Source organism: Eurypyga helias, unplaced genomic scaffold (assembly GCF_000690775.1).
Source record: "Eurypyga helias isolate BGI_N326 unplaced genomic scaffold, ASM69077v1 scaffold28570, whole genome shotgun sequence".
Classification (NCBI taxonomy): domain Eukaryota; kingdom Metazoa; phylum Chordata; class Aves; order Eurypygiformes; family Eurypygidae; genus Eurypyga; species Eurypyga helias.
Genome location: NW_010226728.1, coordinates 1 through 13,037, shown reverse-complemented (window position 1 = coordinate 13,037; position 13,037 = coordinate 1). Strand labels below are relative to the sequence as shown.

The following is a 13,037-nucleotide window of genomic DNA, read 5'->3' as shown; positions in this document are numbered from 1 at the left end:
CCGTTAAGGAAGAAAATCCGGTGCTGAGGGCGTGGTAGTGAGTGAAGTTGTGCCGGTTTGCAGGGTGGTGGGACCTCGGTGGCTAACCGGGAGGCCTGGTGAAGTCAGTCGGTGCCTGGGCAGGCTTTTAGGAGATGACTAATGTTTCATCCTACTGGATATCCACTCGTGGTTAGTTACAGGCTGATTTAGAAGACAATTGAGTCAAAAACGAATGCAGCCAGCGTTTTAAACTCGCTTTTGTATGGGAATGGCTTCTTCAAATGTGCTGTGTGTGCCAGAAAAGCAGCAAGCAGGCTTTGTATCTAGAGCCGACTGGTGTATTCAACAGAAGAAACATTGTCTGTAGTTCATCTGTGGTCCGTTGTTTTTAAAAAAGCTGGAATTGATTCTCCTGACTGGTACTTCAATCCTCCCTTCTTTCTGAGCCCGAGGTTTTCAGCTTTGACTGCATCGGTACTTGAAATGCACCGGTTGAATACCCTCAAAAGAAGGGGTTGTGTTCCTGTAACGTGTACGTGCAGAAGAGCTTACTCCCATCAAGGGTTACTTTAGTATTAAAGATCAGTCGCTGACTTTCTTCTGTTCCGCCACAACAGGCCCCCACCTTCCCCCTCCAGTCACGGGATGGGCTACCAAACGTGTTATTTCTTTGGGAATGCCTCATGCTGGTTTAGTAAGTTACAGCTGGTGTGCACTCTCATATAATTTTGCATAATTCAAAGCTGAATGCTAAATAGGACTTAAAAACCACTTTAATCCGTTTTTAGATAGCTATTTCTGTCCATGCAAGCATGACATTTTCTTCTTTGCCGTTTGCAGTTACTGTCACTTTGGCATACATTCAGAGAGGACAATGTCCAACGTGCCAGTGGCTGTAGTGACCGGGTCCAACAAAGGGATCGGATTTGCCATTGTGCGGGCTCTGTGCAAGCAGTTCCCTGGGGATGTGTACCTGACAGCCCGAGACCCCGGCCGTGGCCAGGAGGCAGTGGCAAAGCTCCAGGAGGAAGGGCTGCGTGCGCTCTTCCATCAGCTGGATATCGATGATCTGCAGAGCATCAGAGCTCTCCGGGACTTCCTAAAGGAGAAATATGGAGGGCTGAATGTCCTGGTTAACAACGCAGGGATCGCTTTCAAAGGTAGGAGGCTGACTCCGCTGAAATAGTCCTTTGTGCTACAAAGCTGTGTAGACAAGGATAGTAGATACATCAGGAATTTTACGGAGCTTCTTATATGGGACTCCTGTACCAATAGCATGCAGCTTTTTTGGCCTGGCAAGCAAAATGGCTCGCTCTGTAGCATCTGTTGGCTAACTGTGCATGTAAAAATGCTTCCCTGGAGTATTGTATTTGCATCATGTAGAGAGCATGAAAATACTTCAGGCACACAGTGCACATGAGCAGAGTTGGGTTTATTGCCTCAGTGCCCACGAGTTTCACCGGGCCCATGGGAGCCCATTATCTGTGTATCAGCCATGTTCCTCAGGGATCTTTGTTTTCTCGCTTCCACAAGCCTTGTATTTTGCTCTATGCATTAACCTGCTCAAGGATTCCAGTCGATAAAAAGAGAACTTTTGGCCCTGGGTGATTTTGTCATCTTTACTTATCTTTAATTTTTTCAGGACATTAGGTTACCTATAAACAGTTAACCTAAATCTTGCTGTGCTAGGCAAGGACTTAACCCTTTCATCTTCTGGTGGACAGGAAAGCAGGGAAAGTGAGGAAGGCACAGCAGTTGTAGGGTAGAAGAGTGCCTTTTCCTTGTAGGTGTTTAAAAAACAAGTTGAGAATTGTGTTAGCTCCAGATAGAGCAAATCACAAGCATGACTACTAGTTCATTTCCCTGCCAGTACAAACTTGTTCTTTCCATATTTTCTGGATTTTTTTTGGGGGGTGGGGGTGTAATCTGTTTACTTGATCTCCAGCTAGGACATGTAACTGTTCAAGCACAGCGTTGTGCTGACTCATCTGCTCACGGTCTGAGTTAAGGAGGCCTGTCAGGCAGTACGGATCAAACTTCACCTGCTGCTGAAGATGGAGCTTCTCATTAAGTGGGAGTGCAGCAGTGATGTTCAGAAGTTCAGTCACTGTATATTTTGAGTAGCACTTTGAGGGAAGATTGCTTGTGTTAAAGATCAGCTTAATATAGGAGGCAACTCTCAATATAAATTTCTGAGCTTCAGGATGTGCTCAAGATAGAGAGGTGTTACAATCTTTTAACTATTGCTGCAAGGTTTTATCTCTGTCTGTGCTTGTCATTTATAAAGCCTGCAGGAGCTCAGGCTAGTAGTTCTTCAGTTCATAATAAGGGCCTTAGCTCAGCCTACTAGTCACTGAGTTTGGGCAAGACTGGGCTTCAACCACAGCAATCAAAGTGTGTTTCCTGTTCCTGACTTTGCAGCAGCTGTAGCCCCCATCAAGGTGGGTACCTGGACAGGTGAAATAAAAGCTCCTCAAATTGCTGCAGCAGGATTTGCTAGAGCTCACCTGTGAGAGATCTTTGGTTTATTGTCCGGGAGCCACAGAACAGATAAATAGGTAAAACAGAGTGACCAGGGGAGTTCCTGTTACTTCCTTTAAAGAAAACCCTATGATGCAGTATTATCCAGAAGTTCCTTCCAGATGTTTAGCCTAGACTTCAAGCTGACAACTTACAATGAGTCAGCAGTAGGTCATACAACTAAGAAATAGGATAGAGGAGCCAGTTGTAACTGTCGTGTAAGCATCTGGCACAGAGGCTAGGGTGTTTAATACCTGTGTGAGAATGTTCTGTGATGCTTATCTCCTGTTTTGGTTTTAATTCTTGCTTTTGAGATTGGCATTTCTCCTCAAGCTTGCCTCTTGCCTTGCCAGGTTTCTGCTAGCATTCCATAATTTATGCTTTCTTTTCTTTATTGTAGTACTATGTGTTACTGCTCTCTGTCAGAGATATACCTTGAAATGTAATTAATGGTTTAGTTTTTGTGCTGCACTACAGATAGTCCAGCAAAGTCCTTTATCCAGCAAAAACTGTTCATGTACGAAATGATTATGTCCTTGTGGGTTGCCTTCTGGATAGGCTTGTGTGAGAACAATCATTCTAGTAATTAATGAGTGTTAAATCAAGGGAGTGTGTATCTATCGGTTGTTATGAGTAATATATCTTGGTAGTGAAATGAGTGGGTCGTCTCTGTTGCGAAGTGGGTATGGAAGCAGGACTTCAGAGTTACATAAGGTTTTCGTTTCTTTTCTTCTCCCACTGTCATAACTCTTGCAGTAGGTCATGGTTTGGCTTCACGTCTTGGATTTAAGTGCAAGTGATTCGCAGAACTTGATGCCATCGGAACCCGTTGAGAGCGTATGGATAAGTCAGCCATTAAGGCTGCGTTTTGCAATAAAAACGCAACCACGTTAAATACTAAATGACCTGTTACTGCTTCTCGTGAGTTTAGGTAGGTCTGGGCTATGGAGGCAAGTGAAGACCTGCCTAATCTATGTAGGTGGCTTTCATCACTGCAGAGAGTGAGCCTCTAGCAGAAGAGGAGGAATGCTGTTACTTGAACTTACTTCCCCCTCAAAGTGGAGAATGCATAGCATATGGCTTATTGCTGAGCCAAGTTGGCAGCTGATGGCACGTCCTGCCCTACTTGTGGTGGTGGCAAGCTGTCAGTTCTGTCTGAAACCATACCATTACAGTGCAGTTCATGGTCTGCTTACGCTTACCTAAGCCAGCTCTCTTTCCTAGCTGATAATTCCCCCCTCCTTTGCTGTTTCTGGCACAGACCTGTCAGTTCAGGGGGTGATTTATTACAGGAGTATTTATCTTTTTGGGTGTTGGTTGGGTTTTTTGTTTGGGTTGGTTTTGTGGGTTTTTTTCAGAATGCACTGAATCTTACCCCTCCATTCTTTATAGAAGCTTTTACAGTGTTTGCAATTCAGCACTACTCTTGACTTCAAGTCCCTGCTAAGAACCCAAGACGTGCCAACATTAGAGTCAGGATATGGAAGCAGTTGCCTGCTATGCTGTTGGATGTTAGTACCAGGGTGGTAGTCTAACTTTTGCATCTTCAGTGGCAGCATCCTAGATTCAGGATCTTCCCTTCTGATTTCCCCTCTGCCCCCTCCCTTCTATGTCAGGATGGTGGCAAAGCGCTGTGCTATGCACATAAGAGGAGAGGGCCCCTCAAAGTTTACTGGCGCGTGGTAGTGGCAGCCCCGACTGAGCGCATGTTGCGAGTAAGAACGGGCAGGTCAGTGGGCAGGTTGGGCAGTACCCCCTGTGAGAGCAGTCTTTCCTTGTCCCTTCCCTGTGAAAGGCAGGAAGACAAATGGCCTGTGGGTTGGCAGTTGACTGCAGAGTGATACAACTGACTCTCCTGGGACAAGGCTAAAGCCTTCAGCTTAAGAAGAGGTGAAAATATAATTAGATCATTATTATTATAATATTGCAGAGCCAGATCTTCTCATTTAATGAGAATGTGTTAGTGATGTTGCTTGCGTTTTTAATGTATTGATCATATGCCTGTTTCCTAACTTTTTCTTTTTTTTAAAGGAACTAAGAGAAACTTTGGGTGTTTTGGTTGTTTGAAAGAAGTTACCAAACTAGTGCAATTCTGATATTTTTGTTTGTTTGTTTTGTATTTTGTTTTTCCCCTCTCCCTTGCTGCCATCTCTTATGAAAAAAGTTCATGATGCAACGCCATTTGCGATCCAAGCAGAGGTTACACTGAAGACAAACTTTTTTGGAACCAGGAATGTTTGTACAGAATTGTTGCCTCTTGTCAAGCCTTATGGTAAGTGTAACACAGCAAGTAGAGAAATACTCATATTTGAATTTTGGCCTTTATTAAATGGGAAGATCATGTCCTGTCTCAGAAGCAGACTGCCCCATAGCAAGAGGAGTGCACCTTGCTGTTCTGTATGTAAGAGAACAGATGGCCTTTCATGACCCCCAAAATGTCTCTGCTGTGTATATTTACATCTACTTTCAAGCCAGTCACATTCTTCTGTTATGGATTGAAGTGGAATTCTCATAATGCCCTCAAGAAGACATGAAAAATTTGCCTGTTTTCTGCCCAGGATATCTGCCTATGTAAATTGTTACTGCTTCAGAAAAGACCTTTTTGGTGATACAACTAGGATAAGTACCACCTAAAACCAGTGTTTCAGCTGAGGTTGGTGTGACAAGCCTGTAAATGAACTTCAGGGGCTGGCAAAGGAGAGAGTACACAGTGCCAGAATTGCAATTTAGTCCTCTTGTACTAAGGGTGAAGGACAAGATGCATTAAGTCCATTAACAAAAAGGATTAATTTCTGTGGCTTTTAAAATCTAAATCCTCATGTCCATTCCCTAGTTCATCACCAGAATGGCTGTGAACTAGCAAGAAAGAGGGAAACAGCGTAATGTAATTTTGGGGAAGATGAGTGCATTACTGATGCAGCTGACTCATTCCTTGGTTCTGGAGTGATGTGAGATAAATGGCTTACTGCAGTTTTGCATGCTGAGATGTGCAAATCTTCAGGTATTCTATAAACAAACTGGTGGTCATCTCACTGCATGAAGAACTACATTGATTTTGTTGAGTTCTGTCTCATTCTGGCTTTTGAGGTGCATTGTCGCAGCACTTTCACTTCTGCAGCAGCTTAAGTAGAATGTTTTCAGCCAGAGGGTCAAGTCTGGCTGCCGTTACTGAGAAAGCCACTTACTACTATGAATATGCCTACAGATTGTAACAGGCTGTTTCCTAGAAGCTTGCCTGAAGTTCAATAGAGAGTTTTTGCAGATTCACACCTTAAATTACCCTCTGTAATTGGGTTCACCAGAAATGCTTGACGTTGAGCTAACTGTGATCTTCCAGCAGCTCTGCAAAACACTCCACACAAAATATTTTACAGGTTCACCTGAGCAGTGAACACACAACTGCAGAGGAAGCACACTTCAGTGTCTGGGCTTGTTTAGTGTGTGTGTGAAAGTATTCAGACTTTGTTCTCTTTTACCAGGTAGAGTGGTGAATGTCTCTAGTATGGTAAGTAGCTCAGCTCTGGGAGGCTGCAGCCGAGAACTACAGCAAAAGTTTCGCAGCGACACGATCACTGAGGAGGAGTTAGTGGAACTCATGACCAAATTTGTGGAAGATACCAAGAAAAGTGTGCACGAGAAAGAGGGATGGCCAAATACTGCCTATGGGGTCTCCAAAATTGGTGTCACGGTCTTGTCCAGGATTCAAGCCCGGATGTTAAATGAGAAAAGAAAAGGTGACCACATCCTTCTCAATGCCTGCTGTCCTGGATGGGTGAGAACAGACATGGCGGGTCCTAAAGCCACTAAATCACCAGATGAAGGGGCTGAGACCCCAGTTTATTTGGCCCTTTTGCCTTCTGATGCTGATGGTCCTCACGGCCAGTTTCTTAGTAACAAAACCGTTCGAACCTGGTGAGCTTCTGTGTGTGGACCCGTGCAACCTGTAATACCACTGTGGATTAGCTTGTGCCCTAGGGCACGTAACCAGAGCAGTCTCATCCTGTCCACAGCAGCAGCAGGGTCCTTTATCGTTACAGTGATGGTGCTCCTCTGGCATTAAGCCTGCCTTAGGGTAAGCTTCCCAGCAGTTTCCATTAGCCAGCTCACAGCATTGACTGTGTCCCAGAATCTGATCTGTGGGTGTTCTAACCCAGATGGTACAAGGTGATTTGGTTTGGCCTTAATGTTGTGGTGCCTGACCTCATTTACCTGAACTTAACTACTAGGTAAATCATTGCCAGCCTTTCTCCCACCTTCCTGACAGATCTCTGACATGGAGCTGGGATGAGGAAGCAGATGCCTTATGCTTTCTCAGCACAATATGTCGTTCTAGGGACCATAGTTGCTTCCTGAGGTTGTGCAGGGTTTCTTGGGTGTGGAGATGGGGTGTGTTTTCAGAGGTCTACAGTCTGACCAATTTGGAGGCAGGTTAATAAGGCCAGAAATCACTGCTCTTTAGGGATTCCTTACTATCAGGAATAGAATGGAATAAATGGCATTAGGTGAAAATAAAAATAGCAGTGACATACCATTAATAGAAAAACTTAATCAGTTGGCTTAATTAATATGTATCAGTAAATGATTACTTGCTGATCTGTATTCATCCAGCTGGTTTATTCTGATACTAAAATTGTATAATGTTTAAAAATACAGTTTCATTTTGTAGCTGGAATGTGATGTTTGGACTATATAAAGAGAAAATAAACTCCAGAACCGATACAGTAAATGCTTCTTCAGGACTCCCAGTTCATTTATTGCACAGCCAGAAGTTTCCTTATTAAAAAGCTGGATTAAGTGCTCTCTGTGTAGTGAAGTAAATAGAAAATGTTACAATACTATTATGGGATAGAACTGAAATACATAAGTATCATGGTAACCAAAACAAGTGATTCAAGCAAAATCACAAGTAGAGGAAGCAGCGATGGGGAGAGCACCAAACTAGTTTTCAGATGCTGGTTACTGCATTTCAAACACTTCATCGGGAAAGGTTGCCATGGCATTTGGAGCTGTAGAGGTCGAGCCATGTGGCAGTAGAGGCAGCCTGGGGGTAGGGCAGGGCACCTGGGACAGCCCCAGGCTGTGGGGCAGGGGGCTGGAATGAGGTGGGGTTTGGTCATCCCCAGGCTATAACTGCCCAGCTCTTTCTCCAGCACATCCTGCCAGCTAGCACAAAAGCTGTGGCTGGGTTCCAGGGCACTGCCAGTGCTCCGCAGGGGCAGGCTGGTGCTGTGTGAAGGTGAAGGAGGTAGAAACAATTGTCTGTAAGCCTGTCATTGGTAATGACAAATCGATACTAGGCATGTTAATTCTTAATCAGGAGTCAGCAGGACAATGCCTAAGTGGCTTCGCCAGCTGAGTTGGCTTTCCCTGGTACAGTCTCTGTTCAGGGAAGCCTTGGATCAGAAGACGTTGGACGTAAATATTGTTGTGGGTTTAGTAATTGCTTATCAGCACGGAACAAAGGTGCGATTGTTGTTGGTCTTTTAAGGATGCAGTAGCTATTGTTTTTATGAAGACTCAGGTATTGCCAAATGAGATATGCCCCACAGCTCACGGAAGAACAGGATGAGTGCTGCCCCAAAAGTTCTTGTGGAAGTCTGTGAAGAAAAAAAATCTGAGGCCTTTAAAGGCAACAGGTCAGTTTCAAAATCCCCGTGTAAAGTTTTTTATGCACATTGTGTACTTCCTGCAGAGCGTCTGCTGCTCCGAAAGCCATCCAGCCACTACAGTAACTTGACTGTGATTCTGACATGCAACAGTAAGAACCAGAACTTGTGATTTCCTAGCTGTGTTAGTGGTGTCTCAGCAAAATAAACCATCGCTATTCTGATCTAGTAATAGTTTGTGCACAGCCGTAAGAGATGTAATCTAACAGTAGAAAGTCATACCTAGGTCTTCATACTTAAAAATGTGGCTTGAGTCATTAAGTTTCAGAAGTTGCGTGCCCTTCTGGTTGGCATGGTCAGGTGTCCCAAACAAACCTTGACCCCACTTTCATATGGTTGGTGTGAAGGCCAGCCTGTACAAGTCATAGGTGAGTTTACTGTAGCTGGATAGTATCCGTTGCTAACTACAAGTTAGCTTCTCAGTATCCCCTGTGCCCTGTAAGGCTCCTTCTTAATTCTAACTCCAGATCTGGGGTTTTTTTTTCCACATTGAAGCCAAACAAATTATAAGTTTGAAAGTTTTGCAGAAGATATATTTCAAATTCTTATATTAAGCCCTTTCACAGTGCTTGTTCTTTGTTAAACCCACTTACCCTGTTTCAGGGTGAGGAAGCAGGGAAGTGGAAGGTGATGGCTAAGTCATCATCAAAAATGCCACCTCATGGTGAAATTGATTATAATACAGACAGTTTCTTCTGATACGAACAGAAAGAAGAACAGACAACGGATCTTTTTACAGCCTTTTCAGCTGTGGCAGTACTTGAGGAAGGAGAATCAGCTGTGTGCGTGGATGCAACCTCAGCTGCAGGAGGTGGAAACAAGAGGCGTGTTCAGGGTTGAGAACGAGCTGATGCAGGAGCAGCACACCCGGATGATGCTGGTAGGAGGACTGCGTCCTAGGAACAGAGCTGGAACTGCGTGGGGCAGGCATCCAGGGGAGGGCTGTTTGCTGAGAGCAGGATCAGAGGACAGGCTGTGCAGCGTGTGTGGCAGGCTGGATCTTTGGACAGGGCTTGCGTTGTTTGAAATTTCTTTATATAATTCAGCTGCCTCTGCTTCCCTCCCATGTGCATCGTGTCTGAAGTGTTCTGTTGCTTTCGGATTCTGGCACGGTTGTTGCGTAAAGTTTAAGGGTTAGAAAAGGGATGAAATAATAATGATCTGTTCTACCCTATAAAACTTTTACACGTGATTTACTGTTTTTCTTTTTATGGCTTGTCACTCCCATTTTTACTTTGGAAACTACTAGCCAAAGAAAACATCTGGCAATGCAGTAGCTGCGGTGACGTGGGACAATAAAGGAACTGGATTCACAATTGTGAGAGCTCAATGGAGGCAGTTTCCTGGGGATGCCTTAGCTTGTGCAGGACGCAGTCAGGCAGTAGTGGCAAAACTTTGGGAGTGGAAGCTGATTCTGCTGCCACATCAGCTGGATACAGTATGCAAGGCCTTGGGCACTTTCTGAGGGAGAAGTTACAGACATCCCAGTGTGCTGGGTAACAATGCAGCCATCGTTTTCAAAGGCTGGAGTAGGCTGACTGTTCGTCAGAGCTTTGCTTCGGAAAGCTAGTGATCTGAAGGTATGAGGTGATCAGTGAGAAGTCTGGTCTGCTCTAAACCTTTTTGAATCTAACAGGGATTACAACCAGGGTAATTTCTGAGTCCCTTGCTATGCATGAGCCAGACTTCAGCAGCCATTACGGTTCTAGTGCTGTGTAGTGCAGTGCAGTTGGTTTTTACAACTGCACCATAGACATCCCTAGAGAGTTTGAAGTGAGTTTACCTAAAAAGATTAAGAGAATGTACCTAGCTTAACATGCTGTTTCCTCAAGTTTTCCATTTAAGCGTTTTCCTATATAAATAATGAAGATGACAAGAACTCTTGAGAATTCATTTATATCTATAGATCATTTTAATTGAACCCATCTCTTGCAGTAGTATAACCCAACATGTAGGCAGCGTCCTGAATTTGAATGCTGTGGCATTCCTTTCAGCCTAAAAATGTGTCGAGAAAATTTACGTACGATGCTCAGTATTACATAATACACTCACATACAGAATATAATTCAAACTCCAGTCTCATGTTAGTATAGGAATGTTTTTTAGCTTTTAAATCTCAAGTAATGAAAGAAGAGAAAAAACAATAATCATGTACAATAGAAATTCTTCAATTCTCGATTTTGTTCTGCAAAGACTTCATTTTGGAGCTAACGGTAAAGAAAACTGTCAGCTGGACAAAGTCCTGGTCTTTGAGGCCAGTTTGCATCGTCTTGTCGATCTCTTCACCAGGTTAGCTGTTCATGGCACTTACATCTGAATGAACAATACCCAGCTGCACATTTCCTGGTTTGGATTGTTGCCTTGTCTTTGGACCCTGCTCACTGATCTGGAGGTGCAGTTGCTCAGCACTCTTAAAATCCTACCCTCTCTCTCTTCAGGTACCTACCCACACACTCAAACACCCTGCTCTGATGGGCACTGTCTGATTTGACGGTTGGAGTAGACCTTTCTGGTGCAAACCAAGCAGGTTTATGTCTGTGTCACCTGGAAGTTAACGTCAGCATTCATTAGATGGAAATGCAGCCTGTATTTCTCCAGAAGTGATTACATCAATAAATCTATTATTTGATTCCATCCCAAGGAACAGGATTTAGCAGGGGCAGTGCTGCCGTGGTGCATATAACAAACTGATTTATAGCCTTTCCTGAAAAGAAGTCTTGAATTGTTAGTGTGATAAGCATGTTCATAGAATCACAGAATGGTTTGGGTTGGAAGGGACCTTAAAGACCATCTAGTTCCAACCCCCTTGCCATGGGCAGGGACACCTTCCACTAGACCACGTTGCTCAAAGCCTCATCCAGCCTGGCCTTGAACACTTCCAGGGATGGGGCATCCACAGCTTCTCTGGGCAACCTGTTCCAGGGCCTCACCACCCTCTCCGTGAAGAACCTCTCTCTGATATCTAATCTAAATCTCCTGACTTTCAATTTAAATCCATTATCCCATACCTGTTAATGTTTTGAATTAGCATAACCTCTGATACATTCAAACAGCATCAGGAGTTACTTTTCCAGTGATTTACCAACCGACATATTTGTAAGCACAAGTGCAGAGGAGGTGGATTGGTCTGGAGGTTGGTTGGTTTTGGTGCATGTCCTGAGCAAACCTTCCCAGCAGGCTGAGCATTTCCATAGCCTCTCTGTCAGGAGATGCTCCAGTGCCTGCTGGCAGTGAACCCATTACTGCAGCCCTTCCCTCAGCAGGAGCCCAGGAGGATCTCCTTCCTTCGCCTGACCGCATGGTTCTTTGAAATTCTAGGTGACATCTGTCTTGTGGTAGAAATGGCAAATGGGTTCAAAAGTTAGGTGGAAATCAGAATGAAATTAATATAGTTAGGCACCCACGTATAACATGCAGTCAAAGAACACCAATCTACAAGAAAGAAAACTTCTAAAGAGATGGCAAACCCTCAGAAACTAAAGTATTTCAAGAAACTAATTCAAGTAACATGTATTTTAGGACATAAATGTCATGTCTTAAGGACATCATCAAAAATACAAGTTCTTTGCTCAGGTGGGTGCTGACCTTCCTGAGCTATGCTACCTTGAAAGTTATAAAACCCTAGAATTTTGAAATTGGAAGGTAAACTGATGGCATTCCAGTTTAGAAAGATAAGCTGTGCTGGTGCCCGTGGTGCTGAATACATCCACTGCCATGTACGCCTCCAGAAAAAATGTTGCATTCAAATGATCAAGTCAGTTTGTTGTATGAGGAGGAAGTCCCCTCTGCATGTAGAACCTGATTGTGTGGTCTCATGCCACCCCATTTCCGAAGGTGTCTCTTTTAAGATGTAATAAAGCTGTAAATCGCTGCAAAACATCTTAAGATTTTTGCACCCGAAATTTCCCACGTGTGTTACATGTTTCTCCGAGGTTAGCCAGCCTTTCAGGCGCCCACGCTGACCTCAACGCTGCGGGCGGGTGCCGACTTCCCAAATGGATGGAACGTGCAGCAGCCGCGTGGGCTGTGTGAAAGCTGGTGGACAACTGCTAAAATGTTACGGGGAGGCAGGACATGGGGAGGCTAGGGCAGCCCTGCTCTTTGGTACCCCGTCCAGCTTTTGGAGATGTACGCAGCTGGGGAGTGAAAGCATGCGTGGAAGCCTTCCCATCTTGCTTCCATCCCTCTGCACAAGTCTCGTTAGCTGCCAGTAACCATAGCGTTTGTTTGCTGGAACAACACACTGAATTGTGTTACTAAAATCTAGCTAGAAAAGGGAAAGGCAGGTGGTCTCGAGAAAATAAAGAGAGTATATGAATGTAAAACTTGCTGGAGAAAGAGTATCCATCACAATCTTAAAAGCCACAGTTTCTATTCCCTCATCTTAAATAACTGAACAGGTTATTTTTCCTTGGCTGTGTCAGCTGCCCTGAACTGCCAGGATTATGTTCTGCCTGCTTGTGAAAAAAAAAAAAAAAAAAAACAGTTTATAAAGCTGAGGGTAACACGTTTCCGCAGTGCATAAATCCTCGTCTGGCAAAGTGTTTTACTTTCCGTGGGTGTTTTGCTAGTTTCTTTCTTTGCCGTAAGAGTACTAAAAATCTAGCATGTTAACCTTCTCCGAAGCCTTTTGTAAGGCACAGAGGGATTCTTGTACGGGACTTGAGCCTTCTGTAAACGCAGCAACGGGATCCCCGCGAAAGCTGTGCCTACAAAACCCGCCTAAAACTTCCTGGCACGGCAGCAGAATTGTTCAGCGTGGCTTTACGGGGTTCAGGTGCCGTGCCGTGCCGTGCCGGGCGGGGCAGGGAGCAGCCTTCTCGGCCCAGCTCCGCGCAGGGACGCGCATACTTGCGGCGGGCGGGGCGA

At 44.5% G+C, this 13,037-nt stretch overlaps 1 protein-coding gene across 1 annotated transcript; it reads left to right on the top strand.

Annotated features, from left to right (window-relative positions):
• Nucleotides 1-826: 826 nt before the first annotated feature.
• LOC104503471 (carbonyl reductase [NADPH] 1-like) lies at nucleotides 827-6,442 on the top strand. The gene is made up of 3 exons (XM_010154272.1): nucleotides 827-1,142; nucleotides 4,667-4,774; nucleotides 5,982-6,442. Exons 1-3 carry the CDS (start codon nucleotides 857-859, stop codon nucleotides 6,416-6,418), a joined length of 831 nt encoding a protein of 276 aa, XP_010152574.1. The 5' UTR covers nucleotides 827-856; the 3' UTR covers nucleotides 6,419-6,442.
• Nucleotides 6,443-13,037: the final 6,595 nt, after the last annotated feature.

Bases quoted from the DNA above. Each gene is read 5' to 3' on its own strand.
- LOC104503471 (XM_010154272.1), top strand. From the start codon at position 857: ATGTCCAACGTGCCAGTGGCTGTAGTGACCGGGTCCAACAAAGGGATC. The intron at 1,143-4,666 runs GTAGGAGGCTGA...TTATGAAAAAAG, and splicing joins CGCAGGGATCGCTTTCAAAG to TTCATGATGCAACGCCATTT. The intron at 4,775-5,981 runs GTAAGTGTAACA...CTCTTTTACCAG, and splicing joins GCCTCTTGTCAAGCCTTATG to GTAGAGTGGTGAATGTCTCT.